The sequence below is a fragment of the Moschus berezovskii genome, chromosome 2 (genome assembly GCF_049115385.1).
Source record: "Moschus berezovskii isolate FMDL1 chromosome 2, NW_MosBer_1.0, whole genome shotgun sequence".
NCBI classification, from domain to species: Eukaryota; Metazoa; Chordata; class Mammalia; order Artiodactyla; family Moschidae; genus Moschus; species Moschus berezovskii.
Genome location: NC_142461.1, coordinates 21,029,047 through 21,048,859, shown reverse-complemented (window position 1 = coordinate 21,048,859; position 19,813 = coordinate 21,029,047). Strand labels below are relative to the sequence as shown.

Genomic DNA, 19,813 nt, shown 5'->3' with positions numbered 1-19,813 from the left:
CGGTGCAGCCAAAAGATCAAAGAAAAGAAAAAACAAACATTGAAGGAATGGTTACCTTAAGGATTGTCTTTCTGCCAAATGTTGGGTTGACTTGTTACACGGAATAGAGTATGTTTCAAAGCCAAGAGTTGGATGTAGTCAGATAATCATTTTCACTTCAGTTAGTTTTTTTTGCCAGTGTTTATCATCTCTGTATTTGGATTGCTGATATTTATATGCTCTTTATTCTCTTTTAGGAGTTTTGTTTGCTTTGAAAGTTCTGAACAACCACTGTTGTCCTGGAGGCTTTGTCAACGTTTTGGGCTTTCCTGTATCCAACAGATTTGCTTGTTGGGTGGAACTCTTGGCTATTCATTTCATCTCGCCAGGGTAAGTGTTTACTCTTAGAGAATGCAAATGAAGGACCTGATATTCCATGGAGAAAGAATTGTAGTAATGATGAGGTAACCGGTTCTCTTTTACAGTGAAGTTTGTTCTTTAAGGACAGAATCCAGTTAATGGTTTTAATGTCAGATATTCCTGTGTTTGAATCCTGTCAGCTGCTGAGCTATGTGATTTTGATGTATTTGTCTTATGTGAGTTTCCATTTTCTCACCTTTTAAGTAGAACCTGGTTCACAGCTTTAGGGGGTTAATATTAACCAGCCTGTCAATTAGTTAATTCTAATAATGATAATTCAAAGAGGCAACTAGAAACCACATAATTTTAAAGATGAAAAATCAAAAGGTATTTTAGAGGACTAATGCTTTTAAGCCACTTTAGTTATGAATTGTCTTGGTGATTTGATGATAGACTCTATAACAGAAGATTTTACCCACAGTCTTGACATATGACCTGGATCAACTCTGAACTGTTTTGGGTGGATTGAAGCACAGGACCCCATTCCCTTTGATTCACCTCCATGTCACGGTGACTGTGTTAGAAGCACCTCTGGAACCCTGAAGCTCCAAGGAACACAGTTTGGGAATCCCTGACATCTGTGACTTTTCCTCTACAGATGAGGACAAGGAAATTCAGAAGGCTTGGAGATTCATTGAACAGCTGGTGGTATACCAGGCTAGTTAGGATTCCGGCCTTCTGATTCCTGGTCTGCATGTTCCCAGGGGAGTGGGGATGGCGTTGGGAGTTGCTTTTCCACTTTGATTCTTTTCTCTACTTTCTCTTCAGAAAAAGGAGTGAATTGTTTTTTATTTCCCTACCTCTTCCACCAGCTGCATTTCTCTTAATCTGTGTAATGCAACTGGAAGCCCATGGTTTGCACATTTATTTTTAAACTCTGGGGACCTGTATGCTGTTCGGAGAAGGGAGAGATTCAGAAAGGTTCAGAAAGAAGTATGGATATTTTTTGGCTGCTTTTCTTTTCAATAAGGAGCCCTTTTGTTTTGCTTTTGGTTTGTGTGACTATGTTGGGTGTCGTACTTTATTTGAGAGTGTTCTCCTTGGGCTGCATGTCAGGCCAGTAACCTTGAGTTCTTCTTTAATGCTAATTTCCCATCCCGGCAGGGCAGCCTTCGCCAGCTGGTCTGTAAAAGGCAGTGGTGTGGCCACTGAACGCCACTCATTTGCAACTGTATTGTTGTCTTGTGACAGTTCCACCAAGAAAGCCTAACAAAATCTTCAAAGTTTTCTTTGAAAAAGGGTCCAGTAATGTGTGTCTCTTATCTGAACAGCCCTCTCTATACCTTGTCACTCACAGCTCCCTGACTTGCTGGTTGTGACTCAGTTCTCTGTGTAGACCAGAGACTCTTGTGTGTGAGGGCAACACCCAACATTCATATGAAAATCACTCCCTCTGGTACTTGAACTTTTATTCTATAATGAATCCATTGAATAGCTGTGCCTTTAATATTCTCATGCAGCTATTGCTTAAGACTCTCATCATGCATTTTTATTTTTTAGGAACACCACCCCTCCCCACCCCCTCCCCACCCCCTCCCACCCCCATCCTTTTACATAGAAAAGGCATGGTTGCATTTTTATGTAATATGCTTATTCTGCATGGAGGGACCTGATATTCTGAGCCTGGGAATTAAATGGAATTTCCTTTGAAGTTTCAAAGACTAAATCTTTTGGTTTTTGAAGATTTGACTACTTTGAATGATAAACTGATGATATCCAAGCATCTCCTTATGTGTGTGTCCAATAGAGACAGAGTTGAGCGCTGGTCCTTGAAACCTAAGAAGGGAGTTCTTCTTTGAGATGGATCTTGGAAGAATGGGAGAAACCAGAGCTCTGCTGTTCCGCATTGTTATTCTTCTGGTGGTTGTCAATTAGAATTTTCATTGGGAAAACATTGTAAATCTTTAGAACAAAGCCTGCTTTATTGATGGACTTAATGAGCTGCCCTTTGGGAGGGAAAAAAAAAATCTGCCAAGCAAACATTTGTGGCCCTCTGTGTTTTATGAAATCCACAGAATTAGTAATTTCCCCCAGTTAGGGAGTTTTATGGAGGGAAGCCACTCCAAACAGCCAGCCTTGTGAGGGGTATGGACCTGCACAGCAGGGTGAAGTAACCACTCTTCTTTGTTGGGCCTTTTGCTCTTGATGCTGAAAGCTCAGCTTCTCTGTACGCCAATGCTGAATCACATTTCGGAGACAATTTTGGGTGAGTAGAAAAGGATAGTTTTGTTGCTTTGCTAGACAAAGGGGGACACACAGCAGGTTCAGTGCCCTCAAAACCTTGTGTCCTCACTTGGGGAAGATAGTGAGAAGTTTTATAGTAATTGTTCAAAGAGGGAATGATCAGTCCATGGCCATTTCTTCTGATGAATTGGTGGTGAGGTAAGTAGGAGTCAACATTATCAACTTTCAGGTCCAACTAGTCTGGGGTCTGCAGGCTTGTGGGCAGCGAACTAGCCTTAATCATTAACCTCTCCCACTGTGAACAGGGGTTAGTACCTGCTGAGCAGCTTAGAGAGGTTGTGTGTATCCACTGATGCAGAAACAGGACCTTGCCTCAAGGCTGCTGTTGACTGTTTCTCCCTGGCTTTGCATCCTCACCCTTCCCTGATTAACAGCTGCTTGAATCTGCCCACTGGGACTCAGGGAAGGTCCTGGAAACTAAATGAAGGCTGTTTCCTACAGTCAAAGGAATGGGGGACACAAAGGCCTTGTGCCCAGGAGCCCCACCGCCCCCTGCGCGGTGTCCCTTTCACAGTTCCCGCGTGTGGCTCGTCCCAGCTGTGCCTCACTTGCTCTTCTCCTTTCCCTGTGTGTCCTGGAACCCTGCTCAGTGTTTGTGTCTGAAGAAGTGACCCTGCTCCTAAGGTGGCACAGGAGGGAGAGATTCCAAAATTCTAATTTTCACCTTAAAGCTCAAATTTTATTGACAATAGATACCACTGGGTTTTTGTCTGTGGTTTTTTTTTTTTTGAAGGCTCACATTGTTTATTTTTAAGAAAACGTGTGCCATTTTCCATTTATTTAACCATGGGCAGTCAGTTTTTCTTTCTAGTAAGTGTGGTGAGGGAAAGTTCATAAAAACAGTGGCCGGTTCATCTCACAGCTCAACCAGCCACACCGGTGCTTCACTGGGAGATAAGCACCTTAATTGGATATAGAGTTGAAGTGCTTTTTGCCTATTTCCCATTTTGTCACATAGCATATGAAAAAAATGTATACTTTTTAAGAAATTAAAATTTTACTATTTATCAAGGATATTCTTAAGCAGAGCTTCCATTTTTCTCTTTGAGTATGAATCTGTGGCTGTGAAACACGCAGCAACTCTTGGTATTTTTTTGGACTCATTGCCTTGATTCACTTGATTCAAGCAGCCAAGGCACAAGCAATTGTACCTCCATTGCTTTTATGTTGTTGTTGTTTAGTTGCTAAGTCTTCTCCAACTGTTTGCAACCCCCTGGACTGTACCAGCCTCCTCCGTCCATGGCATTTCCCAGGCGAGAATACTGGAGTGGGTTGCCATTCCCTTCTCCAGGGGATCTTCCCCACCCAGGGATCAGATCCCTGTCTCCTGCATTGGCAGGTGGATTCTTTACCCCTGAGCCATCAAGGAAGCCCCCGCTGCTTTTATATCATTAAGGAAAATGCCACTACATGGGAAAGGGCAAATAATGCCTCAGTATTATTATGAAAATAGTTTTGACTTCATGAACTGCTGGAAAGGCCTCTGGGACTTGCCGTGGTCTGTGGAGCCCACTTTGAGAATCACTGCTCCCAGCTCTTAGGCTGCCTCTCTAGCACTGCACTTGGCTGTGTCTTAACTTGTATGAAAGGAAAGATGGTAGCTTCATGCAGCCAGTGCTGGGAGAGAAAGGGAAGCAGTGAAGTATGCAAGAACACATGTAACCACTGAAATCGCTAATTAACAATTCCTAATTAGCCTGAACTGTTAACGCTTTGTCCAAAGGAGAGTGGCCACTTGTCTCTCTCATAACAGGGACTGATTATAAGTTCTGTTCCACATGAACTTAGATGCAGGGAACTCCCATCCTACTTTGAGTTCTCTCCTTGCTTACATTTTGTGATTAGGTGCTTCTGGCATATTCATCTAAAATGCAACATGCATGTTCTTTCTTCCCCGGTAGTGCTGAGATAGGGAATATAAAAGGCATACGTTGTGTTTGAGTGCCAGTTGACACCTCTGTGGAGTTAGCTTCGTAGGAGTCTGTTGGATTTTTGCCTTGGGAATTGGCAGTGAGGTTGAGGCATAACAATTTGCACGATGATGGTTACACCATCTCCTGTCCCACGTGTTCTTTTAGAACTTCACTTAGAGGTGGGGTCCAGGGCTCCTCCCTCTGAATTGAGTGGGTTTGTGGCTCATTGCAATCAACAGATAGCAACAGAAGTGCCTTGTTACTTCTGAAGCAAGAAGTCCTTTGCCTTATGAGAGGCAACACTGGCCCGTGGAGCCCACATTCCCTGGTTCCCCCATGCCGTGAGGAAGCAGCACACAACACGTGAGTGAATGCCTGTTAGATATACGCGTGTGTCAGCCCAGCCTCAACATGGTGGGGAGAGACCGACCACCCCGTGTGCTTCCTGAATTCCTGACCCGCAGAATCTGCAAGTGGAAGAAAGCAAGTGTTGTTTTATGCCTCTGCGTGTGGGGAGATTTGTCCTGTGTAATGCCAGACAGGTGAATGAAAAAGAAGTGGGGAAAGTAGAATGAAAAGCAAAGGAGTACAAAGGACAGTGTGAGTCTGGAGTGAAAGTGGAAGAGAGCCAAGGAGGGAGGCTTGGGGGGGATGCCTGCTGGGGTGCTGTGGTACCATGGGTCATAACACATCACCCATCAGGTCACAGGGCTTTAAAGCAGTGGTTGGCACTTGTGGGTTCTAATCTTTTAAAAGGTTCTGAAATCAGTGTAGTGAGACCCAAGCAGCATTTGAAAGAGAGAGGAAGGAAGGAAGGAAGGGGGAGAGGAAAGAGACAGACCAGTGTTGCGTGTGGTAAGGGTGTTATCTCCAGGCACTTTTGTTTTAGGCGTGCGTGTGCTGCGTTTCTAAAGTGTATTTTTATTGTGGGACACAGTACAAAAGTTGTGGGAGGTGCTGCTTTAAAGCAGCTATTAGTTGCTTAAACTAGAGTTAAATGCATTTACTCTAAGGTCAGGGACATTTATTGTCTTCAGTGGAAGAACATTAGGTCTTGAGGGGCAATGAGAATAGGCTGCGATGACAGATTTCTGCCAATTTATTATTTTTCATTAGAATAAGTATTAATTCACAAGGCTTATTAATTAGTAATCATGCCAGCTCTCCGGATAGCTGTCTATATGGATATGTGTGCTAACATATATAGACTTCACCTACCTAAATCAGAATTGCTAGTAACGATTGCTCAGTTATAAACATTATTATTAAAAATCCTTTGAAATTCAAGAGAAAGGGTTAATCTAGAGAAAAAGGAGGAGACAATGAATTGTAAAAGTTAACACATTTTCCCCAGAAGTGCAACATTCCTTTCCAACCTTTTTAATGTATTGATAGAATTATTTCAAATAGCTTAGTAGAAAATAAAACCCAAATGAATATAGGGTTAAAATACACCTTGGGAGTTTGTGTAAACAAGCAGATGACAAATAGGTAAATCCAATTATACCCAAGTTAATTGTGCTTTAGAGAGAAAGCTCCTTTAGCAAGATGGACATACACACACTGCTATATTTAAAACCGATTACCAACCAGGACCTACTGTATAGCATAGGGAACTCTGCTCAATGTTATGTGGCAGCCTGGATGGGAAGGGAGTTTAAGGAAGAATGAATACATGTGTATACTGTTCCCCTGAAACTGTCACAACATTGTTAATTGGCTATACTCCAATACAAAGTTAAGAAGTTTAAAACAATGGCCTAATGGTTGAGAGCTAAGGAGGAACGGTGGTCTTCTCAGGGCCAGGGAGGGTAGTGGCAGCTCACCGAGAGGAGAGACAGCTGCCGTACGAGATTCCTGTATTTCAAATGTGGGTTAAGCTGTTTTTTCAAGAAGTTATACCAATTCATTATGTCATTTCTGTGAGTTTTAATGCAAATTGACCTCTATTGGAGGGGCCATAATGTTTTTTTAAACCCACTTTCTTGGCACCATGTATTGGTGCCAAGTTGTTTGGTGTGCTTGTGTATGTGTGTGTATACAAATTTATTTATTGGCCAGGGTGAGCGTTTTCTGAAGCATTGCTTTTCTGTTTATGTTATACAATGACATCTTTTATTTTGTATCTACTGGCACGGTTGCATTTTTCTACTAAAGTTGGATGACACACGTATATGGAGTTGATCCTCACCCTCAGTTTTATTTCATGGAAGCATGTTTTCACAGCCTGTTAACCAGTTCAGCTTGAGTCAACATTCCAGGATTCTCCTGAACAGATTCTTCTTCTGCATTCCTTGGGTGTCCCATTTATACATTTCCTTCCTTCTCTCTTTACAGGCTCCCATGAAGGAAAGTTATATGAGTTATAGAAAAGAGTTAGTTAGTTAGTTAGTCTCCCAGGAGGGCTTACAGTTGAACAGAACTCAAGGTGAGAGCAGTACTTAACGAAAGCAAAGACTCCCTTGGGTTAGGCTTTATGAGATGAGAATGAGAACTTTGGAGGCAGAGAACTTTCCCTCCCATTAGGACTGGAACTTTCTGAGGGACAAAGGAGTGTATAAATCATTTCCCTAGCTCTGGCGTCAAAGCCTGTGGCAAGAGAGAAGGCCCGGCCTTGTCCTGGACAGCTGACCCATCCCCGACCACTTATGAAGAGCCTCAAGCTGAATAGGAAGTGCATTAAGAGCAGAAAAGGATTTTATCTGACTACTGTGTTTTCTTCTCTCTTTTCTGAGAGATTTAGTGTAACAGTTTCTTTTAAAATCTGGTTATATTACCTTAAGAATTAAGTTGAAAAGAAAACAGTAGCCAAATGATAGTGTAACCTAATTTCTTGGCTCCTAATTGAAAAAAACAGTATATTCATGCTGCGTGGCATGGCTTATAGCTTCATTGAGTTACTCAAGCCCCTTCGCCTTGATAAGGCTGTGATCCACAAAGGGGTATTCACTTTAGGAAAGTTCAAAATATATACAGATGAAGAACACAAATTGCCCATCATCTGATACCCAGAGAAAACTACTTTTAGCATTCTGCCATTGCACACCCCTCCCCTCATAAACAATTCTGTTTCCTACTTTCTCGTTTAACTTGTTACAAGCACAGCTCTTCAGAAGCCTCAGTTTTAATGGCTGTATAATGATTCGTGTTGTAGTTTCCTTATTTTCTCATTCACTAATTTTACATGCTAATTTTATTACCTAATCACCCAAATTATAAGTGAGAATGTTTATTAAAGCATTATTTGCTAGTCTTGGCTCCCAGATCTGAATGTGTCCTTGGAGTAGATTTCCAGAATCAGTTCATGGGTTTGAACTATTTTTCATGGCTCTTTCATACATATTACTAACTTGTTTTCTCTAAGTGTGTTCTCATTTACAGCCCACCCACAGCATATGGGAGTGCCTACTTCCCCACTTCTTGACCAGACTGAATATTTGCTATAATATTTTTTTAAAAATTTGATACGTAACAAAAATTGTTTCCTCACTGTTGTTTATAATCTTTTGTTAGTGAAATGGGACAACTTTTTATCCCTTTCTAGTAAGTTTTATTTCCTGGTCCATGACTTGTCTTTGTGTCCCCAGCATACTTTCAAGATGCTACACAACTTAGTGACTAAACAATAAGAATAAACTAATCGTTTATTGTTAATGAGTGGTGATACTGAATTTCAAGGAGTTCTGATTAGATTATATATACTAAGAGACCTTAAGTACACAGTACAGTTTTCAGTTCTGTAAATAATAACTTGGGGCTTCCCTGATGGCTCAGCGGCAAAAAATTGTAACAGAGGAGACTCAGGGTTGATCCTTGGGTCAGGAGGATCCCCTGGAGAAGGAAATGGCAACCCACTCCAGTATTCTTGCCTGGAGAAACACACAGACAGAGGAGCCTGGTGGGCTGCAGTCCATGAGGTTGCAAAGAGTTGGACGTGACGGAGCAGTCACGCACAAATAATAACTTAGACACTGTTTATGGGGATTTTTTTTGTCTGATATTAATCAATAAAGACTTAAACTATAGCTAAGGACAGAAAGTCTTTTACACTGAAAATAAGAAATCTGATAGGTTGCTTTAGGAGTAGATTGAAGACAGGTGTTACCTATTTATATGTTTTAAATAAATAAATTTTACTTTTTAGAATAGCCTTAGATTTACAGAAAAATTGTAAAGAAATACAGAAAGTTCCCCCATAACTTGCAGCCAGTTTCACCTAATTTTGACAACTTAACGTCATGTATGGATGTGAGAGTTGGACTTTAAAGAAAGCTGAGCACCAAATTGATGCTTTTCAACTGTGGTGTTGGAGAAGACTCTTGAGAGTCCCTTGGACTGCAAAGAGATCCAGCTAGTCCATCCTAAAGAAAATCAATCCTGAATATTCATTGGAAGGACTGATGCTGAAGCTGAAACTCTAATACTTTAGCCACGTGATGTGAAGAGCTGACTCATTTGAAAAGACCTTGATGCTGGGAAAGATTGAAGGCAGGAGGAGAAGGGGATGACAGAGGATGAGATGGTTGGATGGCATTACTGACTCAATGGGCATGAGTTTGAGTGAACTCCGGGAGGCGGTGATGGACAGGGAGCCCTCATGTGCTACGGTCCATGGGGTCACAAAGAGTTGGACACGACTGAGCGACGGAATTGAACTGAACGTTAGTATGGTGTATTTGTTACAGTTGATGATCCAATATGACTCATTATTATTGACTAAACTCCTTACTTTATACAGATTTCCCTAGTTTTTACCTGATGTCCTTTTTCTAAGTTCTTAACTGGACTCCTGTGTGACATTTCATGTCTCCTTAGGTTCCTTTGTTAATCAGCTTCGGCAGTCATAACAAAATACTATACATTGGATGGCTTGAATAACAGAATTTACTTTTCTCACAATTCTAGAGGCTAGAAGTTCAAGATTAAGGTGCCAAGCATGGTTGGTGTCTAGCGAGGAGTCTCTTCCTAGCTTATAATGGCTATCTTCTTACCGTGTCTTCACATAACAAAGAGAGACCAAAAGAGAGAGAGAGCATGCAACCATCATGACCTTCAGTTCAGTTCAATTGGTCAGTCGTGACCAACTGTTTGCGACCCCATGAATCACAGCACGCCAGGCCTCCCTGTCCATCACCAACTCCCGGAGTTCACTCAAACTCATGTCCATCGAGTCGGTGATGCCATCCAGCCATCTCATTCTCTGTCGTCCCCTTCTCCTCCCGCCCCCAATCCCTCCCAGCATCAGAGTCTTTTCTAGTGAGTCAACTCGTTGCATGAGGTGGCCAAAGTATTGGAGTTTCAGCTTTACCATCAGTCTTTCCAATGAACACCCAGGATCGATCTCCTTTAGAATGGACTGGTTGGATCTCCTTGCAGTCCAAGGGACTCTCAAGAGTTCTCCAGCACCACAGTTCAAAAGCATCAATTCTTCGGCGATCAGCTTTCTTCACAGCCCAACTCTCACATCCATATATGACCACTGGATAAACAATAGCCTTGACTAGACGGACCTTTGTTAGCAAAGTAATGCCTTTGCTTTTTAATATACTATCAAGGTTGGTCATAACTTTCCTTCCAAGGAGTAAGTGTCTTTTAATTTCATGGCTGCAATCAGCATCTGCAGTGATTTTGGAGCCCAAAAAAATAAAGTCTGACACTGTTTCCACTGTTTCTCCATCTATTTCCCATGAAGTGATGGGACCAGATGCCATGATCTTTGTTTTCTGAATGTTGAGCTTCAAGCCAACCTTTTCACTCTCCTCTTTCACTTTCATCAAGAGGCTTTTGAGTTCCTCTCCACTTTCTGCCATAAGGGTGGTGTCATCTGCATATCTGAGGTTATTGATATTTCTCCTGGCAATCTTGATTCCAGCTTGTGCTTCTTCCAGCCCAGCGTTCCTCATGATGTACTCTGCATAGAAGTTAAATAAGCAGGGTGACAATATACAACCTTGACGTACTCCTTTTCCTATTTGGAACCAGTCTGTTGTTCCATGTCCAGTTCTAACTGTTGCTTCCTGACCTGCATATAGGTTTCTCAAGAGGCAGGTCAGGTGGTCTGGGATTCCCATCTCTTTCAGAATGTTCCACAGTTTATTGTGATCCACACAGTCAAAGGCTTTGGCATAGTCGATGAAGCAGAAATAGATGTTTTTTTGGAACTCTCTTGCTTTCTCCATGATCCAGTGGATGTTGGCAATTTGATCTCTGGTGCCTCTGCCTTTTCTAAAACCTGCTTGAACATGTGGAAGTTCACGGTTCACATATTGTTGAAGCCTGGCTTGGAGAATTTTGAGCATGACTTTACTAGTGTGTGAGATGAGTGCAATTGTGCGGTAGTTTGAGCATTCTTTGGCATTGCCTTTCTTTGGGATTGGAATGAAGACTGACCTTTTCCAGTCCTGTGGCCACTGCTGAGTTTTCCAAATTTGCTGGCATATTGAGTGCAGCAGTTTCATACCATCATATTTTAGGATTTGAAATGGAAAAGCTCAACTGGAATTCCATCACCTCTACTAGCTTTGTTCGTCGTGATGCTCTCTAAGGCCCACTTGACTTCACATTCCAAGATGTCTGGCTCTAGGTAGTGATCACGCCATCGTGATTATCTTGGTCGTGAAGATCTTTTTTGTACAGTTCTTCTGTGTATTCTTGCCACCTCTACTTTAATATCTTCTGCTTCTATTTGGTCCACACCATTTCTGTCCTTTATCGAGCCCATCTTTGCACGAAATGTTCCCTCTCTAATTTTCTTGAAGAGATCTCTTGTTTTTCCTAATCTGTTGTTTTCCTCTATTTCTTTGCATTGATCGCTGAGGAAGGCTTTCTTATCTCTCCTTCCTATTCTTTGGAACTCTGCATTCAGATGCTTATATCTTTCTTTTTCTCCTTTGCTTTTTGCTTCTCTTCTTTTCACGGCTATTTGTAAAGCCTCTTCAGACAGCCATTTTGCTTTTTTGCATTTCTTTTCCATGGGGATGGTCTTGGTCCCTGTCTCCTGTACAGTGTCACGAACCTCCATCCGTAGTTCATCAGGCACTCTATCAGATCTAGTCCCTTAAATCTATTTCTCACTTCCACTGTATAATCAGAAGGGATTTGATTGAGGTCATATCTGAATGGTCTAGTGGTTTTCCCTACTTTCTTCAATTTAAGTCTGAATTTGGCAATAAGGAGTTCATGATCTGAGCCACAGTCAGCTCCTTGTCTTGTTTTTGCTAACTGTATTAAGCTTTTCCATCTTTGGCTGCAAAGAATATAATCAATCTGATTTCGGTGTTGACCATCTGGTGATGTCCATGTGTAGAGTCTTCTCTTGTGTTGTTGGAAGAGGGTGTTTGCTATGACCAGTGCGTTCTCTTGGCAAAACTCTATTAGCCTTTGCCTTGCTTCATTCCGTGCTCCAAGGCCAAATTTGCCTGTTACTCCAGGTGTTTCTTGACTTCCTACTTTTGCATTCCAGTCCCCTATAATGAAAAGGACATCTTTTTTGGGTGTTAGTTCTAAAAGGTCTTGTAGGTCTTCATAGAACCGTTCAACTTCAGCTTCCTCAGCCTTACTGGTTGGGGCATAGGCTTGGATTACTGTAATATTGAATGGTTTGCCTTGGAAACGAACAGAAATCATTCTGTCATTTTTAAGATTGCATCCAAGTACTGCATTTTGGACTCTTTTGTTGACCATGATGGCTACTCCATTTCTTCTAAGGGATTCCTGCCCACAGTGGTAGATATAATGGTCATCTGAGTTAAATTCACCCATTCCAGTCCATTTTAGTTCACTGATTCCTAGAATGTCTACGTTTACTCTTGTCATCTCCTGTTTGACCACTTCCAATTTGCCTTGATTCATGGACCTGACATTCCAGGTTCCTATGCAATATTGCTCTTTACAGAATCGTACTTTGCTTCTGTCACCGGTCACATCCACAACTGGGTATTGGTTTTGCTTTGGCTCCATCCCTTCATTCCTTCTAGAGTTATTTCTCCACTGGTCTCTAGGAGCATACTGGGCACCTACCGACCTGGGGAATTCCTCATTCAGTGTCCTATCATTTTGCCTTTTGATACTGTTCATGGGGTTCTCAAGGCAAGAATACTGAAGTGGTTTGCCATTCCCTTCTCCAGTGGACCACATTCTGTCAGACCTCTCCACCATGACCCGTCCATCTTGGGTGGCCCCACACGGCATGGCTTAGTTTCATTGACCTTACCTAAACCTAATTCTCTCCCAGAGGGCCCATCTCCAGCTATTTTCACACTGGGAGTAAGGGCTTCAACATATAGATTTGGGTAGGGACAAAATTCAGTCCATGGCAGCTCCTCTTGGCTGTGACAATTGGTTTTATTTTTAACGAACAGTTCAGTTCAGTTCAGTCACTCAGTTGCGTCTGCCTTTTGTAACCCCATGAACCACAGCATGCCAGGCCTCCCTGTCCATCACCAACTCCCAGAGTCCACCCAAACCCATGTCCATTGAGTCGGTGATGCCATCCAACCATCTCATCCTTTGTCGTCCCCTTCTCCTCCTGCCCTCAATCTTTCCCAGCATCAGGGGCTTTTCAAATGAGTCAGCTCTTCGCATCAGGTGGCCAAAGTATTGGAGTTTCAGCTTCAACATCAGTCCTTCCAATGAACACCCAGGACTGATCTCCTTTAGAATGGACTGGTTGGGTCTCCTTGTGGTTCAAAGGACTCTGAAGAGTCTTCTCCAACACCACAGTTCAAAAACATCAATTCTTTGGTACTCAGCTTTCTTAATAGTCCAAATTGCACATCCATACATGACCACTGGAAAAACCATAGCCTTGACTAGATGGACCTTTGTTGACAAAGTAATATCTCTGCTTTTTAATATGCTGTCTAGGTTGGTCATAGTTACAACCTATTTTTCCTAAATGTCCTTGTGTATAAGCATTAACTTCTTTGATTTGCCCTCTTGTGATTCAGAAGCAGTGTTCAGTTAGCCATTGGCATGGTTTCTAAGCAAGTTTTTTGTTTTCTTTTTTTCTTTAAATTAATTTATTTTAATTGGAGGCTGATTGCTTTACAATATTCTGGTGGTTTTTGCCATACATTGACATGAATCAGCCACGGGTGTACATGTGTCCCCCATCCTGAACCCTCATTCTTCTAAGCAAGTTTTAATTTAGGTGTATGAACATATGTTGTCTTTTCTTAAATGGCACTGATATGGTTCCATTGTAAGATGTGCACGTCATACACAGAAGTAGATATGAGAAATTTCCATCCCAACTAGAGCACACTAGCGTGGAGGACTCCTGCTGTCGGTAAATTATTCAGACCTTGTTTCAGACCTGCTTCACCCAATTGGGTGGCTCAGAATAACAGAGAAGAACAGTAGGCAGAAATGAGGAAGCAGCTGTTTTTCCAGTTGAACGCAGAGTTGTCTGGAATAAGGTTCACTGCGCAGGTTGAAACTAATTGGCCATCATGCTGTGATGTAATTGTGGGTTTGTGGATGGTAATACCTACCTAATCTGTACATAACTAACTAGGCTTGTTAATGATCAATTCTGGTGACTTGGTGACAGGTGCAAGGCTTGGGTTTACTCTATTGAATGTCTCAGGTAATGATGACTATAAGTTAGTTTTAAAAGATAAAACTTTAAAAATTAAAAAAGTCATGCCATAAGTTAATAGATGCATCTTATTAAATTAAAGATCCCTGTGTAATATGTGTTTTACAGGAAAAGGTGTTTTTTAATCTGAAAAGTTAATTACCAATTGCAGCAATTATTTTGAGTTGATTGTTTTCTTACTAATAGTTTTTTCATTAAAAAAATGAGCCCTGTGAAGTATAGCACATTTATTTCCCTTGGGAGTATCAGTATTTAGAATGTGCACTTTGGTCTACTTGGATCTTTTTTTTCAGGAGACATTTATTGGAGATAAATGTTACACAGACTTCACTCTCAACTGATAAGATGATAAATCACATCTCTGGAGATTTTGTGGTGTATTTACTTAATTCTTCCCATTTCAGTATAAGAAGGAATGTTTTTAAATAGAAAGTTCTTTATATTTGCTAATTTCCTCCTCCTCTTCTGCAGGATGAAATGATTTTTAGTTAAAAGTCTTGGGAGTTAAATAGTCAAGAGGACTGTTTTCCATTTACATTCAGGTTTGGTTTAAATTATGCAAAATGAAGACAGTCGGTGCTATGAATTGAAATCATTAGTGCATCAATTATTCCGTGATAACCAGCTGAGAACAGGCTGCAGACTACATGAATACTCCTTCCATTTCAAGTTGGCTTCTCGTTAGCTTATGTGAGAGATAAAATAATTTGATTCTAATTTATCTCTCTTTAAATGGACATTGTTCCCCTCTGAATTCAAGAGGACAGCATTTTAATTTTGCAGTTGTTCATAACACACAGGTCAAATAAAGAACAAATTTTATTTCCAACAATATATGTCTCCTTTATGATTTATATTACTGTAGTTTCTTGATTCTAAGCCATACTTTTTCCCCCTGCATCTTTTTAGGGCAAAATAAGCCATGAACATAATAAAGATAACGTCATAAATCTGTGGGGAAAATAAGGGTTATTTAGCAGATGGTACTTGAAGAAGAGTTTAACCATTTGGAAGAAACTTTTGTTGTTCAGCTTATAGTTTTAATTCACTATACCCTAAAACAACTTTCATATAGATTATGTTTAGAAGATTTAAAAAATAGCATCTAAAAAATGTCTAAGATGTTTCAGTGAGGTAAATTTTTCAGGTCTTGAGAGGAAACTTCTAAACATAAAACAATAACATAATCTCAAATGAATGTAAAAGCAATTTTGTCTAGGTCCAAATATATTATTAGTTAAAAGGCCAAAAATATATTAGAAATATATTTGGAAAAAGAAAATCGTATTTTTGTGGTGAACAGTACTAACTGCAAGAAAAAGTCCATCAGTAGACTGTTAACAGAAGAAAACTGAATGCGTGATCCAGTAAATGTCTGACAAAAATTCATCATTGACCAAATAGTGGCTATTAAAATAATGGACTGTTTTACTCATTAAACCAGGAGGATTGAAAGATTGCCGCTGTTTCTAAGATTTTGGTGAAACGAGAATTTACATGACCCTCTGCTGGTACTGTGTCTGGCATAAACTTTCTGAAAAGTCATTTGGTGATATGTATCGAAAGCTGTGAAAAGTTTATACCCTTTAATGTGGTAATTACTTTTCTAGGAAATTGTCCAAATTAGAAATAACAGTAAATACAAAAAACGATAGATGCAAGTGTATTTATTGTCATAAAGTGTTGGAAAATTGGAAACCACTTAACAATCCAATAATAGGAAAATTGTTAATGATAATGTAGTAGAATATTATATAGCCATTAAAATGCTATTTTCAGAGATTATCTTAATAGAATTGGAAGATCCTCAAGTTAAGAGTAAAAAGTAGAATACGAAGTATTACATGTGACGTGGTTTCAATTTTTTTTCCAAACTAAGAATAGTCACAAAAAGGGCTAATGAAAAACAAATAACAATATTACTGGTGTTAGTGTTATGGAATTTTATCATTTTTCTTTAACTGTTTTTTGGTCAGATTCTCTGTAGTGTGCATGCATTATTTACATGGAAAGACTTGAGTTATTAAAATATAAACAGCGTATTTGCATGATCCTTAACTTTCTTGTCCTTCCCAAGTTCCAGGAGGGCAGAGCTATCATCTATCCTGTTCTCTGCATTATCTTCAGTGTCTACAATAGTGCTTGGTACATCATAGTTACTCAGTAAAATGTACGTTTGTTGAATAAAGATATTTTGAGGTGACTAGTCCAAAATGTCGGAGAAGGCACTGGCAAGCCACTCCAGTACTCTTGCCTAGAAAATCCCATGGATGGAGGAGCCTGGTAGGCTGCAGTCCGTGGGGTCGCTAAGGGTCGGACTCGACTGAGCGACTTCACTTTCACTTTTCACTTTCACACATTGGAGAAGGAAATGGCAACCCACTCCAGTGTTCTTGCCTGGAGAATCCCGGGGACGGGGGAGCCTGGTGGGCTTCCGTCTATGGGGTCACACAGAGTCGGACACGACTGACGTGACTTAGCAGCAGCAGCAGCAGCAGCAGCAGTCCAAAATGTAAGTTGAGTTACTGACCTTGTTCAGAAGCCTAGCATGGAAAGAAGTCAGACGTAAAACCTGAGTGCCGAGTTAGAAGGTGGCGTCCATTCAAATGGGCAAAGAGAAAATGACATTCAGGAGGCTTGAGAGGCAGCTCAACAATGGGGCTAGAATGGTGGAAGTGCCCCTGGGCTCATCTCATCCTCCTGAGAGACCACATGTTCCTACATGAGATAATGAGATAAACAGGGACTGTGCACCGGCTACAAAGGCAGCTTTAATCACCTCTAAAACTGCAGAGATGTTATAGGCTATATTATCTGATCACAAAGTAATGATGAGGACTTTAAAAACTTAAATATGGGGGGCATCGCTGGTGGTCCAGTGGCTAAGACTCTGAGCTCCCAATGCAGGGGGCCTGGATTTGATACCTGGTTGGGAAACTAGATCCCACATGCTGCCACTAAGACTTGTTGCAGCTAAATACATAAATACTTAGGGGGAAAAAAGACTGAATATGAGTAAAAGGAAAAAAAAAACAATCCCAATAATTATTCATAATCTCTTGGAAATTTAAATAACTCCCTGATGAAGAGGAAATGATAATTAAAAAAAAACCTTTAAAAATGAATAGCTGCAGCACTCCATATCAAACCCTTAAGTTCTTTCTATAATATAGTAAGAAAGTTTTTTAAAAAATTTTAAAAGTAAAGAAATGAAGTTCTCATCTTAAACTAGAAAAGGAATCAATTCAAGATTAAGGAAAGATGGAATTGGTAAAAGTAAAACATTTTTAAAGAAGAGAAAATAAATAACCGGAGGGCCATATCTAGAAAGACGAATCTTATGGGCAAACCTGTGGCAGGCTTAATTAAGAAACTTAGAAGGAAAATTTGAAACAGTAGATATGAAAAAGATGTAAGCATACACATGGAGGAAGCTGGATCAGCTTTCAAATGGATGTATGTTTTCATCAACTTTTTTTTCCTGTATTAAGAGACAGCTTTTGATTATTAAAATTTTGGACTCATTAAAACCAAAATTTCTTTATAAAAGAAAACATTATGGAACAAATAATACAGATATGTAATTTTTTACAAGTCTCTGAGTTTCCAAGAGACATTCCAACATCAGTATTGCACCCAAACTTGTAGAATTTATTTGATCAGATCTTACCAAGTGTTAGTTTGTGAGGACTTAAATCCTGTAACTTTGGAGGGAAGATGTCCCAGTGTAGCTGACATTGCACAATTTTTTTTTTCATGTTTAGAACTTCTTGTTTTAGTGGCCATGTGGGACTTTAGCTCCCCAACCAAGGATCGAACCCATTCCCACTGCTGTGGAGGCACGGAGTCTTAACTGCTGGACCACCAGGGAAGTCCTGACATTGTGCAGATTTTGATGAACCAGTTGATTTTACTTTGAGGGTGGCATGCATTCATCGAATGATATAAACCAAGTAACTTGAACTCTGAACAAAGGCTCACATTGCTTCCTATTCCTCTCCAGTGATTTTGTGAAGTGTGACGCTCCAGCGGGTAAAAATGCTTGAGGACTTGATGGTGAAAGACTGTAGACAGAGTCTGCTTCTCTAGCACATATTTTTATAGATGTTGAAAATGTTGTTGTCAAATGGTATTTTAAAAACTGTCAGGTGTGTGTGTTTTTCAAATGAGTTTTAAATAATTCAGTGCTATGCAGGCAGTAGAAAAACGGCTTTATAAACTTACAGTGCTCTTTTGTACTGAATATACAAGTAGAGTCTATGAATTAAAAATGAACACTATCCAGTCCATCTTTTTACTAATAACCAGTGTAGTGTTGATGGAAATTCATTGTTACTGTTTTTTCTTTCTTTGTTCTTTTACATTTTCCCATTAGAAAATTGCCTTGAAGTTATTTAAGCATAGGAATCTTATGTGTGTGCGTGCATGCTCTGTCGTGTCTGACTCTTTTGCAGTCCCATGGACTGTAGCCCGCCAGGCCCCTCTGTCCATGGGATTCTTCAGACAAGAATACTGGAGTGGGTTGCCATTGCCTCCTCCAGGGGCTCTTCTCCACCCAGGAATTGAACCTGTGTCTCTTGCATCTCCTGCACTGGCCGGCGGGTTCTTTACCACTTTGTCACCTGGGAAGCCATCATGTGTACTTACGGTGAAATGGGTTTCTAACAGGAGCAGTGTCTGGCTTATCTATCCTGATGGCTGACTCCTCGCAGCCTGTTGCCCTTTTCTTCCCTCTCACGTGCTGCTGACTGAGGGGTTAGGAAAGAGTCCATGTGGAAGACAGTTTACTTTGAGTAAGTGTTAGAGTCCTCAGAGCTTGCCCATCCAGACAGTTGGTGTCTGAGTAACCTTGTGGAATATTAAAAGTCCTCTCCTTGATTCGAGAGTCTAATTGGGAGTAAAAAAGTAAGGGTCATGGATTATTATGAGTCTTCACAACATTTCTCATTGATTCATCACTCCTCTCATATTTCTCCTGATCTCATCCAGGAAAGCTCATCTCTGGAAAAAGCTAAGTGGCATGCATCATCCTGTGTACAGTTCTTCTTCCTGCCCATAAAGAATTATAGTTTTTCTGAAGGCAGAAGAATTTTATTCTTCATGATCGTCATTACTATGGCTCATATTTGATTTTGTTTCTCTCGGGTGTTTTGCACTAATAATAGTGGTGTTAGTAATATTCTAAAAAGACTCTTACTCCTTAGAAGAAAAGTTATAACCAACCTAGACAGCATATTAAAAAGCAGAGTTATTACTTTGCCGACAAAGGTCATCTAGTCAAGGCTATGGTTTTTCCAGTAGTCATGTATGGGTGTGGATGTGAAAGCTGGACTATAAAGAAAGCTGAGCACCCAGTAATTGATGCTTTTGAACTGTGGTGTTGGAGAAGACACTTTTTTTTTTTTTAGTGATTTTATTTTTTATTTATTTATTTTATTTTACAATATTATATTGGTTTGTTTTTGCCATACATTGACATGAATCCTTTGGACTGCAAGGAGATCCAACCAGTCCATCCTAAAGGAAATCAGTTCTGAATATTCATTGGAAGGACTGATGCTGAAGCTGAAACTCCCAATACTTTCACCTCTGATGGGAAGAGCTGACTCATTGGAAAGGACCCTGATGCTGGGAAGATTGATGGTGGGAGAAGGGA

The 19,813-nt window shown here is 40.5% G+C and overlaps 1 protein-coding gene across 4 annotated transcripts in view; it reads left to right on the top strand.

Moving 5' to 3' along the window:
* Positions 1 to 19,813, top strand: part of RHBDD1 (rhomboid domain containing 1) — a 152,080-nt gene that overhangs the window by 32,989 nt on the left and 99,278 nt on the right. For all 4 annotated transcript variants that reach the window (XM_088845229.1, XM_055396891.2, XM_055396890.2 and 1 more), the window contains one exon: positions 237 to 369. In XM_088845229.1, the coding sequence (XP_088701355.1) occupies positions 237 to 369 (133 nt within the window). The remainder of the gene's footprint in view (positions 1 to 236; positions 370 to 19,813) is intronic.